Below are 20,962 nucleotides of genomic sequence, written 5' to 3' on the forward strand. Positions count from 1 at the left end.
TCCACATTCTAAGTATTTGAAGCAATAAACCTACTTTACGTTTTATTAGAATAACTAATTTTTATATCCATAAGAAATTCAAGTTGACGGTCCAATTTGGTAAATCCCCACACATTCACATAAACCAAACAACTCACCTCGAACAATTACACAGTCCAACAAGATTTTGTCTCTGAGACGAGTATATGTGTTCCTAGTAGAATTTTGCCTGCTGAATCCGAATCTGGGTCCAGAATTGCTCCAAATGGTCCCAATTTTGAGATAAACCTGTTTGAAATGTTAGTTTAGGCCAAAATTAGCTACTTTGTTGACTATTTTACAAAAGAACTATTGAATAAACAACTAAACCAATACATGTATCTTAAAGTTCACGTTTTCCCCTTTCTGAAACACCCCTGGTTTTTAAAATTTGATTGTTTCTACGCATATTTATAGCCATTTTAAAATTATATTTTCAGTTGGTTCTCATTCAAGTTTTTCCAACTTGTATGCAAGTCAAATTCTAATTTTAAAATGGCTATAAATATGCGTAGAAACAATCAAATTTTAAAAACCAGGGGTGTTTCAGAAAGGGGAAAACGTGAACTTTAAGATACATCTATTGGTTTAGTTGTTTATTCAATAGTTCTTTTGTAAAATAGTCGACAAAGTAGCTAATTTTGGCCTAAACTAACATTTCAAAAGGTTGTATCTCAAAATTGGGACCATTTGGAGCAATTATGGACCCGGATTCGGATTCAGCAGGCAAAATTCTACTAAGAACACATATTCTCGTCTCAGAGACAAGAAACATTTGATTTTTTGTTGAACTGTGTTATCCATAAACATTATTCCCAAACGAACCAACTCTCGTAAACGGTACTCACAGCACTCCGGTGCCGGTCAGCAGTAGCCCATTGAAAACTTTCCTAATTTCCTGCCTACACAGAGCCGTAATGATGTCCTTCTTTTCGTTTCCGTCACTCGGCCATTCCAGGTGCATACCGTAAATATTCCGCCACATATATGCTGCTCACATCATCAACTCTTGAGTAAGGAGTGAAAAAGACCTACACAACGAGAATCAACCATTCAACAATTTCTTTGAATACGCTTCGAAGACATAATACGATTTACCTTGAAATATTTTCACTGAGTCAATGATCATCATATAAGTTCTTTTCATATGAACAAAAATACATAGGGGCAGGGGGGGCAGAATGGCCCGCCTAAGTATAATGCGCCAAAAACCATAGATAAACATAAAAACTTATGAATTCAGTGTAGTAGGCTTATGCTTTGGGATGTTCCCTTCAATGTTGTATACTTGGTTGATGAAATTTTTTAGCTTAAAACTATTTTTGAGCCACTTTAAAAAAACAGTTTTTTCGACTACTTTTCCAGGGTGCGGGGCAAAATGGACCACCCTGCGGGGCAGAATGGGCCACCTTAGAAAACAAGCCATTTCGTCTAATACAACGTTGAAGGGAGATAAGAAATGACTTAAAGTACCTTTCTAACATAGTTTCCATGAAGTTAGACCACTTTAATAAAAATAGTCACTTACCAAAATAAACATTTTTGAAAATAGTGTTAATATGTTGAAAAAGGACACTAGTTTTACAAATAATCACCAAAACAACTAAAAAATCAACTAATGTTGCATTAAACGTTATTTGTAAAGCTACCAGGAGTGAAATAATCCATTTAATCCAAATTTCATAACTTTTGATTGTTTTTATAAGGCAGGATAAGGGTGGTCCATTCTGCCCCCAAGTGGATTTTAATTTAACACTTCCACCACCAAGCCTCTAAATGATTTTAGGGTTCCGTTGTTGTTTGTATACCTTGGTAGTAACATCTAGTATCGTTATAAGCATTGAGCAAACTTTTTCAAACAATCCAACTTTTCAGAAAGCTTATTTAAAAACCTCGAAATAAACAACATTTGCGTGGTTTTTCTAATAAATTTACATTTTTGCTCATAATTCGAAGAATACAATGAATTCAAACGTCGTTTTCGGTGTGGTGAAGTTATTTGACGTCCTTTATAAGACCCTTGCCTTACAATTGGTCTAAATCCATTCTAAAGCCCAAAACCAAGGGTGGCCCATTCTGCCCCCCTGGTCCATTCTGCCCCCCCTGCCCCTACACAATAAAAAAAGTAAAAAAATAAATTTATCAAGTCAAAAACAGTTTATTTACATAGATTCTTTTTCATTTTAATTTTTTAGTATTTTGTCTGTGCACCGTGGCGTGAGTTTCACTAATAACATTTGGACCATTCACAATTCTCAGCCGGAAAGCCGTGTGTGTTGTGTGAGTGAGATTGCTTTGTACTTTTCACTGCTGACCCAATGGCAAAATCAAGGAAATGACCGCCCAGGGAGAGTGGCGTGGACACGTCCACGAGGGGTAGACAGGTCGTTACGGCACGGTAATGGCGGGGAAAACAGTCCTCAGAGGTACTGCTCCTTGCTCGGTGGGTGAAGGACACACATTTGGACACATACAAAACCGATCGGGTTTGCCTGGTAAACTTGGTTCGGCCGAGGTGACGTAAGTCCGACGTTCTGCAAAAAAATGTGGAGTGATTTGGCAGCTTTGGACACGTGACCTCTTTGCTGGTTAATGGTTCGTTTAGTATCGTTCTTTATTGTTTTTGTTTTTTGGTGGAACCAATTGTTGTTGAATTTGACAAACAGGTAAAAAAAAGTTATTCAAAAAAATCTAGAAAATATATACAAACTATAACGATTTTAAAAAAGATTGCCGTTAAGAAAGCATAGTTTTCTCTTGGGATCACCCAGCGATTGACAAATGGCCCTGGCGTGACGATTAGTTCCTTAACACTTCCGGTTCCACACAAAAAAAAACCTTTGTCATCATTGGCTAGCCAGAGCGAGGTCGATGTTTGTTTGGTGAATCTAAAATGTTTGCGGAGAAGCGGTTACAAATCGGCTTATGTCGGCTATTTGACGGTGGAGGCGGAAATTCGGCCATTTTCGGTGGAGACCGTGAAATGCGATACAGCCGAACACCTAGGTGCGGTGGTGTGATAGCTTGTTGTACAAGAAGGTTCTATGTCATACCAGTAATACTACATCCGCTGGTAATTGATGATGCGGTGGAAGATAAGCACCTTAAATAATGAATAGCGTTATCTAGTTTAGGTCGTTTCAGCGCGATAGCTGATAAAAAGTTGCCATTAATTCTAATAGTAGTTTAATTAGGTTATGCATTGTACATGAAACTTGCCCTACCCTTGTGCCCGTTGAATGACTGTCGAAACACAGGTACATAGTATGTTAGGTACATTATGATTAGGTAAAACTTTTCAAACACTTTTAAGCTTCATAATTAGCATGCGTGCTCTCATCGTAACTAGTCCCACCGGAATCTTCAGCACTAACCTCCACAACATGTCCAGCCTCGACGACACCGCACAAGAGCAGCTCCAGCTCGGAAGCTGCTACCAGGACCAGTTGCTCCGGTTTGTCAACAACTCGTTCCTGGCGGACGTAAGCTTTCTGGTGGGTGCGGACGCCAAGCGATTCTACGCGCACCGCGTTCTGCTGGTCCATTGCAGTGAGGTATTTAGCGAAATGTTTCGACCGCGTGCCGAGACGACCAAGAAACGCAAGTCCGTCACCACGGTCATCGTGAAGAACGTCAAGCCGAGCGTATTCCTCGAGATGCTGTACTTTATCTACTGCGGGGATTGCGAGGTTACGCGGAAGAACGTGTTCGATTTGCTGCTGGTTGCTTCAAAGTACCTGATTTACTATCTGCAGAAAAAGTGCGAACGATTTTTGATGGAGAATATAGAGATTGTGCTGGAAGAGTACGTGGCAGCATCCAAGAGGATTGATTTGCGGGTGCAACAGTTGTGTCTGAGCCAGATTAGTTCTAACATTGTTAAAGTATGTCAACTACCGCAGTTTCTGAAGCTACCTGGCACCCTTGTGTTGATGATTTTTAAGCAAAAGTTTAGACACGGCACCGATCGTCAGCTCATGGATGCCGTCGATCGCTGGCGAGCAAGTCAGAAAGACCAGGATCAAGCAAATCGTGTCTATCGGATAGTTGTGCGTCGAAATATGATGAGTGAAATTTGAAATTAATAAAATATTTTGTTGTCAAATAATTTTTGTTTTTATTTGTGACGATTTTGAAGCAAAAGCTCAAGTAAAACAAAATTTACCTTACAGCCTTGCATCAATAATGAACCGATTGTTAAAAACTCTAGATAAAACATCTATCAGTAAACGGGTCTATAATTAATCAACTAAAAAGAGACAGCCTTACCATAAATCAAGAATTTTGCATTTTTTCGAGATTGATATTTTAGTGATTTTTTTTATTTACGGGTCAATTTCCGCCAACTCACACTGCAGTTGACCCGACCTTCTTCAATTTTCGTGCAACTTTGCTCTAAGGCGTAATTTTGGTCCCTGATTTTAACTAAGATTTTTACTAAAACACGTTTTTCAGTGGTTTGTAGCTCGAACTTGGATGCCCGATTTGATGGCGTACTCAAAATTCCGTAAATCTCTGTAATTTCACGTTACTCAACTGTCAATCGTGAGGCATGTCATTTTATGGGTAGTTTAATGTACTTTTCGAATCTGAAATCACCCAGAAGGGTGATTTATTCTTATAGAACTAAATTTTCATTTTAAAATGATTTTTTTGGTAACTTTGCAATGTTCTACAAAGTTGTAGAATAGACAAAAAAAATTTGATGCATAAACATAAGGGACGCACCGCCCTGATTATTTATACAAACTTAAACCATTTTGCCCTGCCTAAATATGTTTGAAAAAATCATATTGCAATTGTTTCTGCCCAAGCAGGTGGAATAAAAACTGGAAAAGTTAAAGTTCTGTTACTATCAGGAGGTCAGGACTTGCTAACAACTAAACTCCCAAGCTCTAGAAAAAAAATATAAATTCCCCCTTTTTCTCGAGCTTAGGAGTTTAGGGTGTTTAAACACCCAGATTACTTGTTATAATAAAAATAAAAACATAGATTTGTTCTACTCATTCTGTTATCAAAAAATATTACCAGGAAATTTGGTAACAGAGGAAAAAAATATTCCCGATACCCCAATTTATTAACTGATTTTGATATTGTGTTCTAATAAGGGACCATCCATAAACCACATGGACACTTTTTTTAATCTTAAACCCCCCCCCCCCCCCCCTCCTCGTGGACAATTTCCATACAAAACAAATTAAATTTGGTTATGACTTTTAATTGTTTTTTTTTTTTAAGCTGGAATATCAAATGAATAACGCGATCAATGATTGAATGATTTTCCATGTGCTCTAGGGCTAGTGATTTTTCACGGCAAAAAATTGAAATTACGCGGCATGTCGTTTTTGAAACCACGAATTTCACGGCAATTTCACGGCACTCTAAAATCTGCTCAAAATAAACAAAAAATACTTTGTTTAAGCATAATTATGTACAGAAAAGTGTCTAAAAAAGTAAGCAGTAGTTCAAGATACAAATAAAACCACCTCACACATATTATTCAATTTCAAAAAAAAAATTGGTTAATTTTTTTGAAATTATGCAGAATTTGCGTCAGCTAAATTATGATTCAGCTATTTTAAATTTACTGAAATTTAAGAAATTGATTTTGTTAAAATATCTCTAAATCGAAGCAAAACCTTAAAGTATAATCAGCAAAATAAATGTTATAAAAAATTAGTTTGTTTTCATAAATTTCAGCAATAGATAATTTTTGCTTACAAACAGAGATCAGGCAAATTCCATTTGTAGCATTTTTTTATACATTTATTGATAATTCCAGAAAATTGTGAAACCATACAAAATGCAAAGTAAATTTTATTTCAACTTGTATTGTATTTTAAACCAATAGGGTCCTAAAGCCCTATGTAAATTTTGATGCACAACGATTAAAAACACGCTTAAAAACCATTTCTGACCACTTTTTTTTATTTTAAGGGGTTACATACATGTAGAAAATCACAAAAATTCATATTACAGAAAATTTATTGAATCCAGTATGAAGATGATTTTCAATCACTCCTGAAATTTTCATGATGATATTACATGATTAAACTGAGTTAGAGACGATTTTCAGCTCAACATTTTGCCGTGCGCAAGCCGATTTTGAAATTTCGCTTTTTAAAAAAATACAAAAATCAAATACTGACGATTTTTTATATGAAAACACACAAATATTTTTATCTTTTTTTAAATAAGTTTTTTGAAAATCGGCCTTCGTCATGCACACAGGACCGGTTTAACGAGTCTTCACCAAAATTTTGAGCCGATTTGGTCAAGGCAGTGTTGAGATATCGTGGCACCCGTTTTTTGAAACTGCTAACTTCAAATAGCTATATCTCGGCAATGATACAACCAAATGTCTTCAAATTTGTTTTGATAATAGATGAAAATGTATATTTTAATGCCCTGAAAACAAATTTTAAATAAAATTAAGTTCGTGCTCACACCAGCCTCTGACTTTTTTGTCGATTTACATGTATGTAACCCCTTTATGCAAAAAAAAAGTTGACAAGACAACAATTTTTCGATGGATCAACTATGGGCCCCTTGGAAAGAGCTGTCAAGTAGGACCTTTTCTGTCAAGAAGGACCGCGAGGTTTATTTTTCAAAATTGATTTAAAAATCCATTTTAAACTCTTTGTTGTCGTACAAAGGGTCATTGTACTCAGAAAAATAAGCTTTATCGCTGTAAACAATAATATCAGCATTCTTAGCTTCATCTTAGGACCCAATTGAATAAAAAACGTTATCTACAACCAAATATAGAAACTCTTCTTTTCAAAATATAAACTGCCCATAATTGAAAATCCGGCTATTATGCCAAATCAAGTATTCCGAGAAAAACGCATTTTAGTGTTCGTCACCAAATCTCCGTAAATGCAATTTCCCATAAGGATGGCATATTAGCCGTTTGGTTTTTCTCATCGGCAGCCAAAACTAAAGAATATTTTAGTGAAATTCAAGTTTCAGAAGATGCGTTGAAATATCCTCTACCACCTGGTGCTAATATCTCGACTTTGCAAAAAGTGGATATCAGCCGTTTTTTTTTTCAATTTTGGGCAGTAAAATATCTATTTTTTTACTTTTTCTTTTCTGTAGTTTTCAATAACGTTATTTTACATTCTTTTAGAATTTTGCGAAGTCAATAAATTTCAATTAATTATCTGTACATCAAAAAATATTGTATAATGAACAATATTTAAGAAAAATAAAAATAAAAATTTGCCTTGCATTTTGTTTAATTTGGGAACTTGTAAAGCGTACGATTAAAAGAGATCCATGCTTTATTTCTCTGAAGAGTAATTTTTCTAATTACTATTTTGCAAATTTCGTGGCATTTCACGGTATTTACTAAATTTCACGGCCAGGGGCAAATTTCACGGATTACGCGGCTTCCGCGAAATCGCGAAAAATCAATAGCCCAAGCTATAACTTGAGATGTTATTGTCTTACTCTACTAGTTACTAGTTTGAGATTTCGAAAAAAAGTGTCCACGTGGTTTATGTACGGTCCAATCTCGATTCCTTAGAATTTCAAAATCACGAAAAAAAATTCCCTAGTATACACTAAGACCTAATAATCCGTATCTGTCCACTCGCACCGTTTAGTATCCCAAGTTCCAAACAAGTCACGCGTGTGATTATGTGGTGTGGGAAAATCAGCTGCTGTATAGTGACTAGTTCTGCCAGCTAATCACCGGTTTCCGAAGCCACTCCGAAGGAGGTGTAACTGAATTATTAATCGCTTTGGTTCTGTTTGAACTGGTTCGATTGCGGCGTAGTAATACCTGTCACCTTCGGCAAACCATATTACCCCAGTACGTATGGGATGCAGAACGGGTTCGGACTCGGATGTGCCAGCAACCTTGAGTCGAGAGAAATAAATCCGGCTGTGGCACATGTTTTGGCTGCTTTGGCGTGGCGGGGTGTCCTTGCCATGGCCACGAAAATGTTTGTGAGGTGCCGGCTTCGGTGAAGGTAGGCCACTGGTACGTTTGGAACGAACGAACAATTAGGGAATCATTTATTTGTGGATTTAAGGCTATTTAACCAGCAATTAACTATTTTGAAATGATTCATCTGAAAAAATAAATTTTCTTGTATTTTTTATATTTATTTTATTGACATACTCACAAACAAGATACAGCAATGTCCTGAAATCAGTTGTTGACTTATAACTCAACCTGTCTTCGTTTATCCTTTTGCTCCGCAGGAATCGCATTCACCGGCTGGCATCGCTAATGGACGGGTGTCGTCCGATGGTACCGCGGACCGTACCTCCATTCGAGCACTGGCTGTGGGTCCCACCGATCAAGTCGAGGCCAGCAGCTTTCCATTCGAACCGATGCAACCGATGAGCAGTGAAGTGACTTCCGTTTAGAAACGACGTTAAGAAATTTTCAACTTTAATTAAAACAAATCCAACCATTCCAATGTGTTAAGTGCGTATATTGCGTGTGTGAAGAAGTTTGCGCGGAAAATTTTGGAAACGATATTTTTGTCTATAGCTCTCTAAGTGCCACGTGTTCAGAGGAAACAAAATGAAGCGGAAAAAAGTGCACTCCGTGGTTCTAGGTGCAGCTCGTAACGAGTAATGACCGTTGGAAGGTCGCAGCAATTGAAGATATACAGAGTTCGCCAAATGTCGGTACTGCACGTGCTGGATAGTGCAGATTAGTGGTGCGGAATACCACATTGGAAGAGTAAGAGTGTCTTTGCAAGTGTCCTTAGTGTACGTCGGAAAGGATCCAAGCTGTTTGACAGCCATCAGAGAAAAGGAGTTCAACCCAAAGAGAAGCAAAGAGTATACATTGGAGGTGTTTTGAAGTGCAATACACGCGACGAAGCAGTAAATTGGGGCCAAATATCACCTTCACCTTTAGTTTTGTAGTGTCTAAGTCAACGTGCAACCAGCCTAATCTACCGATAGAGTGCTACAACGAAGCAATAGTGTGATAAAAGGAAAAATAAAAGGAAGAATTGAAGCAAAGTCACATCAACGAAAATATAATTATCCATCGATTGTGTCGCATCATCGTCATCATCGTCCGCGGATCCAAAGGATCCACCGTTGCTGAACAAAAGTGCTAAAAATAGGACCTCAAGCCCACCCACCGGAAATCAAACTCCCGTCCCATGGCCAATATGGGCAAAAATAACAAAACGGCAGCGGACAAGCAACGTAAGTCTTTGAAAGTTTTCGAATCACTCCGTAAGAAATTGATGGCAGAACGTAACACCAATTAGAAACTGCATGCTACAAACACACCCCTCACACGAGGCAACGCGCTTCAAGGCTTTGGTTTTAGTGTAAGCACAGATTGGCAGACGTCTAAGACTTATATTGACCAACTTTCTATATTTTCTTAAGTTGTGCAATTGTGCATGTCCAGTAGGGTGCCCAGAATATGGGACATTTTCTCAAAACCTCGCTCCACAAGTTGATTATTATTCCTTGAGCTATTTTAGGACTCTGGGCCAAATATGAGCAAAATCGGTCAACATTAACCCATTGATACTTGAAGGTGAAGTTTGTATGGGAAAAATCGAAAAAATGTATGGAAAACTCAAATTTCTTACGGTTTGATCGGCACGGTGCGCTGCTTCATCCAAATATTCCCAGAAGTGAAATTCTTATTGAAAATTTAATGCTCTACAACTTTGTACAACAGATTAAAGCTGTAAAACTCGATCCAGAAAAGTTATTAGCGATTTAAAAATGTAATTTTTGTATGAACAACTTTTTTTCCACCAAATTTAAGCTCGGGTATCTATGGGCTTATCTCAACCAATTTCGCTCAAAATTTGCACAGATTCTTAAAATAACCTAAAAAACCGTTTCCCGCTTGTGGAGCAGGGGATCATTTTTTTCTGGGCACCCTAATGTCCAGTTGTCTGTGGCACAAGTGTAGATGCACCACAGTCGTTGTTGTCAGTCCGTGCTGGACTTGGAGCCTTCGTGGAAGATCCGAGCTGACTTTTGTTTCGTTGGCTGTCACTTGGGGTGTAAGGGGTTGCACTGATTGATGGGAGCTATTTCCAGAATGTCAGACCGATAGTTTAGGGATTGATGGGGGTGCTGCTGAAGGTGGGGTTTAATTAATCGAGAAAATATTGGTTAGTTTTTAATTTCACAATAAGGGTTTATTTTAAGATCTTCCAATTTTTAAAGTTAACTGATTTAAATAAAATAAATGCATACTCACTTTTTAGGTTGACATATGAGTAATTCCACTTCAAACGGATTGGCACTCGTAATCGGCTTTTCACATGTTAGAGCTACCATATAAACATGCAAGATTCCGATTTACGGACAAATTCATCTTATTTGGGATAACCCTAAAGTTTCACATTTTTCATGAATTTTGTGAAAAACCTCGATTTTAAACTGTGATATCTCGGGAACCACATGTCTTAACGTCCCCCATAACCTACATCCCGAGCAGACGGAAATAACGTGGGAATAACATTTTTTGATATTTGAAAATACTAGGCCAATAACATTTTATGTACAGTATGTAAAAAAAGTATTTACACCCCTTGGGCACTATGCACATTTTGTGATGAAACATGTAAAAAAATTAAAGTTTGACAGGAACCTAGTACTACGTTTTGTTCAGAAACTCATGCCAAACATTTTGCTACAAAAAGCTCATGAAAAGATGATTTCTATAAAAAGTACTATTACGAATACTATTACGAAAATAAAAAAGGTGCAAAAAAAGTTTGTACACCTTTCAAAAATTAACATAAATAATGTTATTTGTTGACAAATCACCATAAATCCAGTCTCCCAACTCCAAATAGGCATCCTTGACTGATTAAAAAAATAATTTGGATTGAATATAAAGTTTACTAACTACTTAGTATAAAAGTTTATATAACTCTGGAAATTCTATGTAAAACTTATCTAAACTTAATTTTGCAAACTTTTAATTCAACTAAATGTCAATATATTACCATAGAATTGCTAAATAAACATTTTGGAGTAGGTATAACACCGTTTCGGGGGTATTTGTATCGATAGAATAGATTTTTCGTTGGAATTTCGTACCAACCCGGAATTACGTCGTAGGAAAATCTGCCGGCATCCGAACCGGTACACGATTCACAAGTCAACCTATGTGGAATCGAAAAGGGCATAAAATTTCCGATCTTTTGATACGCAAACATCTAGGTTTTCTTTAAAACCTACGTTTTTAAATACCTGGGCAAAAAGTAAGTTTGATCCACGAGAACAAAAATTACGAAATTCCATACATTTTTGGCAGGTTGGCAGATGTTATGGTATCAAAAGTTGCGTCTTTTAATTACGAAAATTTTGGTATATTAACATGTATAGGTCATTGCTAAAATTTTAAAGTTATCGCAGTTTTAGTGAAAAAAGTTGATTTTTTCCCGTTTTCGTCATTTTCCCATTTTTGCGCGTGGCGCGTCGAAAACCCCAGTTTTTATTTTCAAAAAATCGTATCTCAGAGTATCGAAAACATAACTTCACCATTTTTTGATATGTTATGTGAAATTTTCCGAGGAATCCGATAAAAATATTTTCAGACATAGGCTCTTTGGTTCCGAAACCTTCAAAACAGCATTTTAAGTTTTCATACGACCTTTTCAAATGTTAAGCAAGATTTTTGAAAAAAAATACTATTTTTCCCAAATAGCTCAACTAATCACCTTTCTTTTGCGTCTAAGACAGCTAAAATCGGATGAAATGGCGCGGAGATATGACTTTTTGAAAAAAGTGTTTTTTGCGAAAATCGACGAAAATTGCCATTTTTCGAACCACCCTAACACGGCGTAGGTCACCCTAATGGCCAAACAAAAAAATACGGGTCTAATTATTTCGGCCAAGGATCCCCCAGAAAAAAATTGAGCTCGATCGGAGAACTTTTTTTTCGAATCATGCTGTTTTCGTGGGGAATTGCTGTATATACAGCAATTCCCCACGAAAACAGCATGATTCGAAAAAAAAGTTCTCCGATCGGGCTCAAAATTTTTCTGGGGGATCCTTGGCCGAAATAATTAGACCCGTATTTTTTTGTTTGGCCATTAGGGTGACCTACGCCGTGTTAGGGTGGTCCAAAAAATGGCAATTTTCATCGATTTTCGCAAAAACTACTTTTTTCAAAAAATCATATCTCCGCGCCATTTCATCCGATTTTAGCTGTCCTAGACGCAAAAGAAAGGTGATTAGTTTGGCTATTTGGGAAAAATAGTAAGAAGTTTCGAAAATCTAGCTTAACATTTGAAAAGGTCATATGAAAACTTAAAATGCTGTTTTGAAGGTCTCGGGACCAAAGAGCCTATGTCTGAAAATATTTTTATCGGATTCCTCGGAAAATTTCACATAACATATTAAAAAATGGTGAAGTTATGTTTTCGATACTCTGAGATACGATTTTTTGAATATAAAAACTGTGTTTTTCGACGCGCCACGCGCAAAAATTGGAAAATGACGAAAACGGGAAAAAATCGACTTTTTTCACTAAAACTGCGATAACTTTAAAATTTCAGCGATGACCTATACATGTTAGGGTACTAAAATTTTCATAATTAAAAGACGCAACTTTTGGTACCATAACATCTATAGGTCATCGCTGAAATTTTAAAGTTATCGCAGTTTTAGTGAAAAAAGTCGATTTTTCCCCGTTTTCGTCATTTTCCAATATTTGCGCGTGGCGCGTCGAAAAACACAGTTTTTATTTTCAAAAAATCGTATCTCAGAGTGTCGAAAACATAACTTCACCATTTTTTAATATGTTATGTGAAATTTTCCGAGGAATCCGATAAAAATATTTTCAGACATAGGCTCTTTGGTCCCGAGACCTTCAAAACAGCATTTTAAGTTTTCATATGACCTTTTCTAATGTTAAGCTAGATTTTCGAAACTTCTTACTATTTTTCCCAAATAGCCAAACTAATCACCTTTCTTTTGCGTCTAGGACAGCTAAAATCGGATGAAATGGCGCGGAGATATGATTTTTTGAAAAAAGTGGTTTTTGCGAAAATCGACGAAAATTGCCATTTTTCGGACCACCCTAACACGGCGTAGGTCACCCTAATGGCCAAACAAAAAAATACGGGTCTAATTATTTCGGCCAAGGATCCCCCAGAAAAATTTTGAGCCCGATCGGAGAACTTTTTTTTCGAATCATGCTGTTTTCGTGGGGAATTGCTGTATAGATAATTTTTCGATTGAATTACGATGTAAAACACAGCTGAAAGGAACACCAAAACTTTGTTGTGTACCTAAATGAACTCATTGTAACTTGATTATCCACAAATAAAACCGAATTGAATTGAATTGAATAGAAGATTCCATAACACTTTCTGTTATTTTAACAGTATTTGTTATTGAAATGGCATGAATTTTGTTATTACCGTCTGCCCGGAATAAGATTTTTGAATTGTGGTCAAATACCGAAAATAAACCTTCTGATAAAAATGGTTTACTTTTAGTTTTGCTCAATTGCTCACATAAATTGAATCTCGGGTATTTTCCAGCAATCCATAACAAAAGGGCACACACATTTATAAGCGCCAGAGTCGTTCATAAATTTCCCACATGAGAAATCAGTTTTGCGCACGGCATTTTCGCGTGTGATGGTTGGAACCAAACACACTTACTTACACACCCACACGAAATCGCAACTACTCAAATACAAATTGTTATGGATGGCGATGCTGCCACTGATGATGGGGTGGTCGGGAGGCCGTTAATTTTCACGCACGCCCGGCAAACCCTCGGCCAAACTGACGTCACGCGTTCGTTTAGCGGGGAATGCATTCTTGCGCGAACAAAGAAAGTCAAATTTCAATTATAGGCGCTTTTATTGTACCAGTCGCTATTAACTGGAACTTAAAAATTTCAAAATGTATTTTTTTAACTCGGCACAGCAATAGTTTTTGTTTTTTCGAGTAGAAACTGTTTGAAACTAGGTGATGTTTTAAAAATCATAGAGTGCATGTGCCAAATTAAATAATAAATCGAATACTACTTACTAACTCGTAGGTACTCGCCGGTGTAATGCGAGTTGGATACTACGAGAGGGAAAAATGAGAGAAACTTAAAAAAGAGAGCTGCTTGTGAATCGAATCGAGAATCACAAAGCTTGTAGAGAAGAGAATAAATAAACCGATTCACTTCATTTTGCCGAAGGAAAATGCAATTACAGTGGATGAATTCCTTTTTATTTTTTATTTCCACTTTTCCGAAATCACTTGAATATGAATATTAATATTTTTAGCTATTTTATAAAAAGTTTGTAATGATATCTACTGATACATTTTAATATTATTTAAACGTGTTTCCTTTATTTTTTTTTTCAACTTGTTGCCTTTCCATCACTTAAAACAAATCCAAAATATCGAGAAAAAAGTAGGGGAGAGTGGGGAGACTTGATCCCCTTTTTTTGTATCGCACATAACTCTGTCAATTTCTCACAAAACTATAAACTTTTTGCATGAATTGAAAGCTTAAACATTCAACTATGTTTGGCTGATAAGGGTATTTCACCAGATAAACTCTTCGAATCATGCCAAGCGTTTTAAAAAAATATTTTAAACCGGCATTTTCAAAATGTTGGGGGTAATTTGATCCCCCTTTCAACATTTGAAGAAATCTTAAGCACAATGTTTCTTATTCATTCAAACTTTTAATTTTCTTTAAGTTACAGCAATTTCACATAAAACCTGTACGTTTGTGTTCAAAATATAACAAGTTTAGTATGTAAAATATTTAAAAACTTAAAATATTATTTTTTAGACCAAAATTAAGCATGTTTACAAAAGCTGGAAATTTTTGTTTACAAAACTTTTGAAAAAAGGTTCAAACTGCAGTAAGTTATGTACAACTATACTAAAGGAAACTATGTATGAAAACCCAGCCCAATTAATTAATCTTGAGGCTGATTCCAGTGACTGTAAAAATGCAGGGATCAAGTCTCCCTAAACGGACTTTTTTAAACAATTGATTGTAAAAATAGTATGACGATTAATTTAACATCAAATGCGTAAGGGGTTTGGAGTTGATAAGTTTATCAAACAATTCATATATAAAAAATATTTTTTTGAATAATTTTTTAGTGTTTTCTATGCATATCAAAAAAAGAAAAAAAGATCTCTTGGAAGTTTTTTGCAGCTCGTTTTAGAAAAATGTGTGTAACTTAATCTAAACATTTTTTTTATTTTTTCTTTGTTTTCTACAATGAGTTTTGGTTAATTTCGCACAACTTTCTAGAACAAAGCTAATTTTTTTACCCACATGGTGACGAGATACAGGCTTGGGATCAAGTGTCCCCGGGGATCAAGTCTCCCCACTCTCCCCTATTTTTGGATTGGATTGGATGGACACAAATTTATACTAATTATTTAATGCAGTGAAAATCGATTTAAACACGTTAAGACTTGCTTATAAGTTGTTACCAGTTTAAATATGATCTCCAAAGTAGCTTATTTGTGTTTATGTCATTCGAAGTTTATCCATTTGTTTGAAATATGAAAAATCTGGAGATATTTTAACTATTTTACAAAAAAAAACTGAAGTGTTAAATGGTAGCAAGAGAGGCCAATCATGGTTAAACACATCAAATTTTGTGAAAAAGTTGGCTGAAACCTGAGAATTTGCAAAAAAGTTTCAGCAGTCGAAAAGTTTATGCACCCTTTTCAAATGTTGCTCCAGAAATACTGTTTCAAAGTATACACGATATTCATTAATGCAATATTTTTCTGTAAGGGCAAAGTAATGGACGCTAAGATAATCGATTAGTTTTGTTCATTTGATTGCTGTGCTAATTTAGAAAGTTTTTGAATAAAATAAAGAAATTACCTGGTAGCAGGGTTGGCCGTTGCAAATATTATTCAAAGCTTATGTAGCGCCGCATTAAATTGGGTCCGAAAAATCATGCAAAAAAAATCCTAAAAAAAATAAATTAAAATCAATGGAAAAATATTTTTTCTATCTTTTTACTGATGAGCTCAAACCAGTAAGATTTGAACTGGAAAAAATATTTGCCATGAAGAACATATTTTCTGATTTTTTTTTTCATTACAGCCTAAATATCAATATTATTATTTAAAAGCAATTGTATGGTTTTGGAGCATGGATTCGTTTACTCACTGTAAAACAGTGTGATTAAAAAAATAATACCTTCATTAAAACAAAAAAAATACTCCTAATTATTTTTAGAGAATATGTATCCAAACAGCCTATTTTCTATATATTTCCTAGAAATTGTATGTTGTTTTACAGGCAGTCTAAGCAATAATTGATCCTCACACTTATTTTAACCATTGCCAATGCTCAAAATCAAACCATCCACATTCACGACCCCCAGGTCTTTTGTGGTCTCTATTGCAAGTTTCTGCTCGAACCAAGGCGTCCGAAGGCTTGAATGGGGAGAGCACCCAAACCTCTTTCTACTCCAAGGAACGTTCCACCCCAGTGTTTGAACTGACGACCTTTGGATTGCGAGTCCAACCGCCGCCAGCGATTCCACCGGAGCAGGCTTGGTTTGTTGTGTTGTTTGTACTACAACCAAGGTCGGAACCGACGTTTTCCTTCTCCATCCGATGGAAGGTTGGAGCAGATGGGAATCGAACCCATGATCATCCGCTTACAAAGCGGACAGCGTAACCATTCGGCTAAGCCTGCTGCCTATTGCTAATGCTACTCCCTACAATTTTGTTGCAAAATAATAATCAGAACCAGGATCAGATCAATTTTCGATAAGTTTCAAATTTCTCGAGAAATTTGTTGAAAATTTCCCGTTTCCCGGGAATTTTGTAAACCCGGGAAGTTGGACGCTCTATGTGAAACTTATGATTATAAGAAAATTGTACTTATGTGTATTTCATTTTAAAGCCCTTTCCATTGGAATTTTGTAATCATGGCTTATATTTTCAATCCAGAATCATCCAAATCCGATGAAGGAGTCTGGCACTGGATGAATAAATCCAACGAACATTTTTTTTCTCTTTCCAGCTGTTTCACATCGTTCACTTTAGTCAAAACAAAAGCACGTCTGTTTGTCTGTACTAAAACGACCGGAGTTTGGTGCACTGAGACAGCAAATTTAGTATCTTTAAAGCTGATTGAATTTTCGATATTATGTTGTCTACAAAAAACGTTTATAAAAAAGTAACTTTTTTTTAATCAAATTGTTTCAATATAAAAACAACAATTTTGGAAGTAAATGATGTGTGTGTGTGTGTGTGTGTGTGTGTGCAACCAACCAAACGGGACCACGCGGTCACTTCTTACAAATTGAGTTGTTTCCATGAATTTTAGATTTTGTAAATTCTATACATGCAAATAACTCGCATTTGGAAGGTGTAAGCTCTGCCGAGCTTCGGTGACCAATTTCTACGCTGGCTAGCCGAGCGCGAGGTACCTCAGCTTGAATCGACAAGCCCCGCTCTGAAGAACGTTTGCATCAATCGGATTCAAACGTTATTTAGAACTTCCGATCCCTTGTCAAAGGGACAAGGACCCGGCGCGTATATAGTTGATAGTAACAGCATTCCTAATTCCAGTCGGGATGGCCTAGTGATTAGCATTTTTGCTTACCAATCCAAAAGACGGGGAATCGAACCCCGACTCGAGCGACTTTGATTTTTCGTTCATGTTCAGAGTTTCAAGATTTATATTTCCTATACTTTCTCGTTGGGAGCAGATGGGAATCGAACCCAGGACCATTCGCATAACGAACACCGTAACCAGTCAGCCACGGCTGCTCCTTGGGAACGCCCTACCGGCGTTGTCTTGAATGATGTGTGTGTATGTCAGAATAAATGAAAGAATGGTTGTTTTATAAAAAGAACGAGCTCACCAGTGAACAAATTGTTCAAAACAAGCTTCTCTTCAATCGTCTTCGTCTTCGTCAAACGAGGGCGGGTACCCGCTCAAAAAGGCCTGTTCCCGCTTGGGCTGATTCCGCTTGCCACCGCCCACTCGTAATCCGCTCCATCCACCTTTTGTAGGATTTTCCACGCTTTGACGCAGCGGCAACGGAACCTCCCTGCTGCGGCTGCGTTCCATATTAACCGGTGCCGGAGAACTAATCCGTGCCCCTCGGCTCCGATTCCCTTTCGTTAGCGGGATGTTGACGGGGACCGAGCACCATCCTGGTCTTCGGGAAAGGTTCGACAGCTACCGAGTTCCATGCCAGTTCCGCAACCAACCCGGAACAGGCCACGTTCTCCATTGAACCGTCCTCCTCCAGCACCACCACCACCACGATCCATCCAGATTATCCCATTTTTCCGCCGAACACTCGTTTGAAAAACTTAACTTTCCAAGTAATTTTCACAATCTTTCATCAAAAATTATTGGAGCCCGAGAAAAACTGCGACAGCGAAAAGTTTTCGCGTCCGCACGCCCCGATTGCTACCAACAATTTTGGAAGTAAATGATGTGAACCCTTAAACTAAAATTGAAACATTTAAAATGTGAAAATAATTGTGAAAACAGCTTGAAACCCGTTGCCCGTTGACGTTGCATATTAAGGCACATTTTAATTTTTGCCCTTTTCGCGCGTTCTCATCGTGCTTCGTGCAAACCTCGGCTCTAGACGCGAAATCGAGTACCCAACTCTCTTCCATACGCGTATAAAGCAACAAAACAACCAACACGTGACCTCACCATCACAAACCACCATTCTCCTCCACTCCTCCACCCAGCCCCACCGCCCGGGGGTGGCGGCCCGATCAAAGCGCTACCCGGCAACGCTGGAAACCACAACAACGCCAACACACACACACACGGAGTCACGCACACGTGTTGCAATGTTTTTGTTTTGATTCGCGAGTCTTGGAAAATGAAAACATTGCGCGCATGTATTCGTGCGGGGAGCTTTCCAATTTGCGATTCGTCACGGTTGGCAGCGCTGACTGTCGGCTGACATTTCGGTGCCAACATTGAGAACGCAAAGAGTGCTCAGCAAAGAGAGAGCGAGACTTGCTCACCAACACAAGCGCAAATGAAAATGTTGCTGAGCGCACTTTTGAAAGGGAACCCATCGACAAAGTTAGTCGTCAGTTTTCACTCTCGAGTCGCGGTCGCCAAATTTCGTTGCACTCGTGCAAAGGCAAACCAGTTGGCCAGTTTTTCGCCACACTTTTGGAAAATCGTTTCACGGAAACGGCCTTGTGGGTGTGTGTTTGTGTGCGGGGGATATTTATTGGAAACGGGACATCCTTGAGCCGTCACAGCGTACAAGGGGTCTCGTTAATTAACAAAATACACATCCGTTCCAACCGGGGGAATATTTTCACGTGAAAAACCATCGCAAAGTGAATCACGACTCAACCTTCCTTTAAAGTGGATACAATTGCTCACGACGTTACGGTTGTGTGTGTGCGAAAATTTATTTTAGCAAAACAAGGCAACTCCTTGCCACCCCCTCTGGATTAGACGGTTAGGGGGTTGTTTTAAGCTCGGAATCGAAGAACAAAATGAAAAAGAAGAAGCAGGAGGGGGTGGTGGCGCCGTGAGTCATCGATTTTGACATACCCTAGAGGAGACCCCCACACGAGTAATAACCGTAATGCTACTTGATGACCAGCACCAGTGGGCTCTACCGTGAGGGCACAGGCTGTAGACACACATACTGCGGTCAATCAGGCGTCGCAGAAGTGGCCAGGCCAGCAGTAGGGCATAATTGTGCCGTACGCACTCGTCGCTAGGGTGGTCTTTTGGGTGGATGGCGGCTGTGCCGAGCAGGCTGGAATGTTTGGCCCTTGGAGACTATGTTGGAAAATTCTGGAAAATTATTTGCATTAAGTGGAAGCGAATTATAACACAACAAGTCATTACTGGAGTAGTTGCCAGTAAATGCTTCAATTTCATCGAAGTACGATAGATTTGGTCTCCAATCGACAGAATTGAAATTTAGTAAATTTCCTGACAATAAATAAAATTGTAAATTTCGGGTATAAATGCTATGAGTAATCTTAAGCTACCATACGCACCCATATGTATTTGTGGGGGTAGCAAAACTAAGTGGGTGCGCATGGTTGATTGAAATAAATCCATTATTGTACTACCGAAATTTGCAATTTTATTTCTAGGCACTAAAATTCAATCCTATCGATTGGAGCGTGTTCACTGTTCAGAGAACCCAAATCTTATACTTTGACTAAACTGAAGCTTAAACTGACATCAACGTCGATGTCTAAAATATCTAGTTGTGTAATGAACTTGATGGACATGAGGAAACTGATCAGAGTGAAGAATTGTTACAAAATATAGTATAAGACAAGATGGATCAAAAAGACTGTATCACTAGGATGTGACAAAAATGCCTTTTTGGCGGGCATTCAAGGGTTTGTTCCGGTGGGCATACTAAGCCCAAATCCAAAATATGAGCTTGATTGGACGTAACAGGAGCTGGCGCTCCGCCCTTCAATTTTAAATGAGATTTAACCCGCAAAAAAAGATTTTTTTTAAAAATTACACTTTTTGAGGCATTTTGGTTACTGAAGCGTTTATTTTCAACATCTTTGGCGTGTAGGCCAGATCCTTGCGCATCTTTTCGTATATATAACATTGAAATTTGGAGCACCCTGGAGCTCCGTACAGACCTTCAAAGTTTGGCATTTTTTCGAAAATCGGCCCCGGCAAAAAAAGATATGCGTCGCGCCTCGCGACGCCCTAGACGCCATTTGATTTTGCCGTCATTTTTGTTACACTCTACTGTATCACTCACTGCGATAAATTTATTTTGAAAATATTTTTACCTTAAACTGCCCAACTTTTTAAGGAATTTTGCACTTGTTGAGGAGCTCTGTTTACATCTACACAACAAAAATTACTTCATATTTATTTTTACAAAAGGCTGGTACAAATTTTATTTTGTTTTATTGGAATCTTTGGGGGCATTTGAGCCCACTTTTATTTATTTTTAAAACAGAATGTGTGATAATGCTTTATATATTGTTAC

At 37.6% G+C, this 20,962-nt stretch overlaps 2 protein-coding genes across 8 annotated transcripts in view; both read left to right on the forward strand.

Moving 5' to 3' along the window:
* LOC120420003 (phospholipid-transporting ATPase ID) overlaps positions 1 to 20,962 on the forward strand; it is an 86,418-nt gene that overhangs the window by 16,829 nt on the left and 48,627 nt on the right. For 3 of the 7 annotated variants that reach the window (XM_039582897.2, XM_039582900.2, XM_039582901.2), the window contains exon 1: positions 19,030 to 19,173. Coding sequence is in view for 1 of the 7 variants with exons in the window: in XM_039582904.2 (XP_039438838.1) it covers positions 9,156 to 9,201 (46 nt within the window). In the remaining 6 variants the exon portion in view is untranslated. Of the gene's footprint in view, positions 1 to 8,232; positions 9,202 to 19,029; positions 19,174 to 20,962 lie in introns of those variants that run through there. The other 4 variants (XM_039582903.2, XM_039582902.2, XM_039582904.2 and 1 more) reach the window with 3 other exon arrangements.
* On the forward strand, positions 3,260 to 8,400 carry LOC120420022 (kelch-like protein 23). The gene is made up of 2 exons (XM_039582924.2): positions 3,260 to 4,067; positions 8,233 to 8,400. The coding sequence occupies exons 1-2, from the start codon at positions 3,345 to 3,347 to the stop codon at positions 8,398 to 8,400; spliced, it is 891 nt and encodes a 296-aa protein (XP_039438858.2). The 5' UTR covers positions 3,260 to 3,344.

Source organism: Culex pipiens, chromosome 3 (genome assembly GCF_016801865.2).
Source record: "Culex pipiens pallens isolate TS chromosome 3, TS_CPP_V2, whole genome shotgun sequence".
Classification (NCBI taxonomy): domain Eukaryota; kingdom Metazoa; phylum Arthropoda; class Insecta; order Diptera; family Culicidae; genus Culex; species Culex pipiens.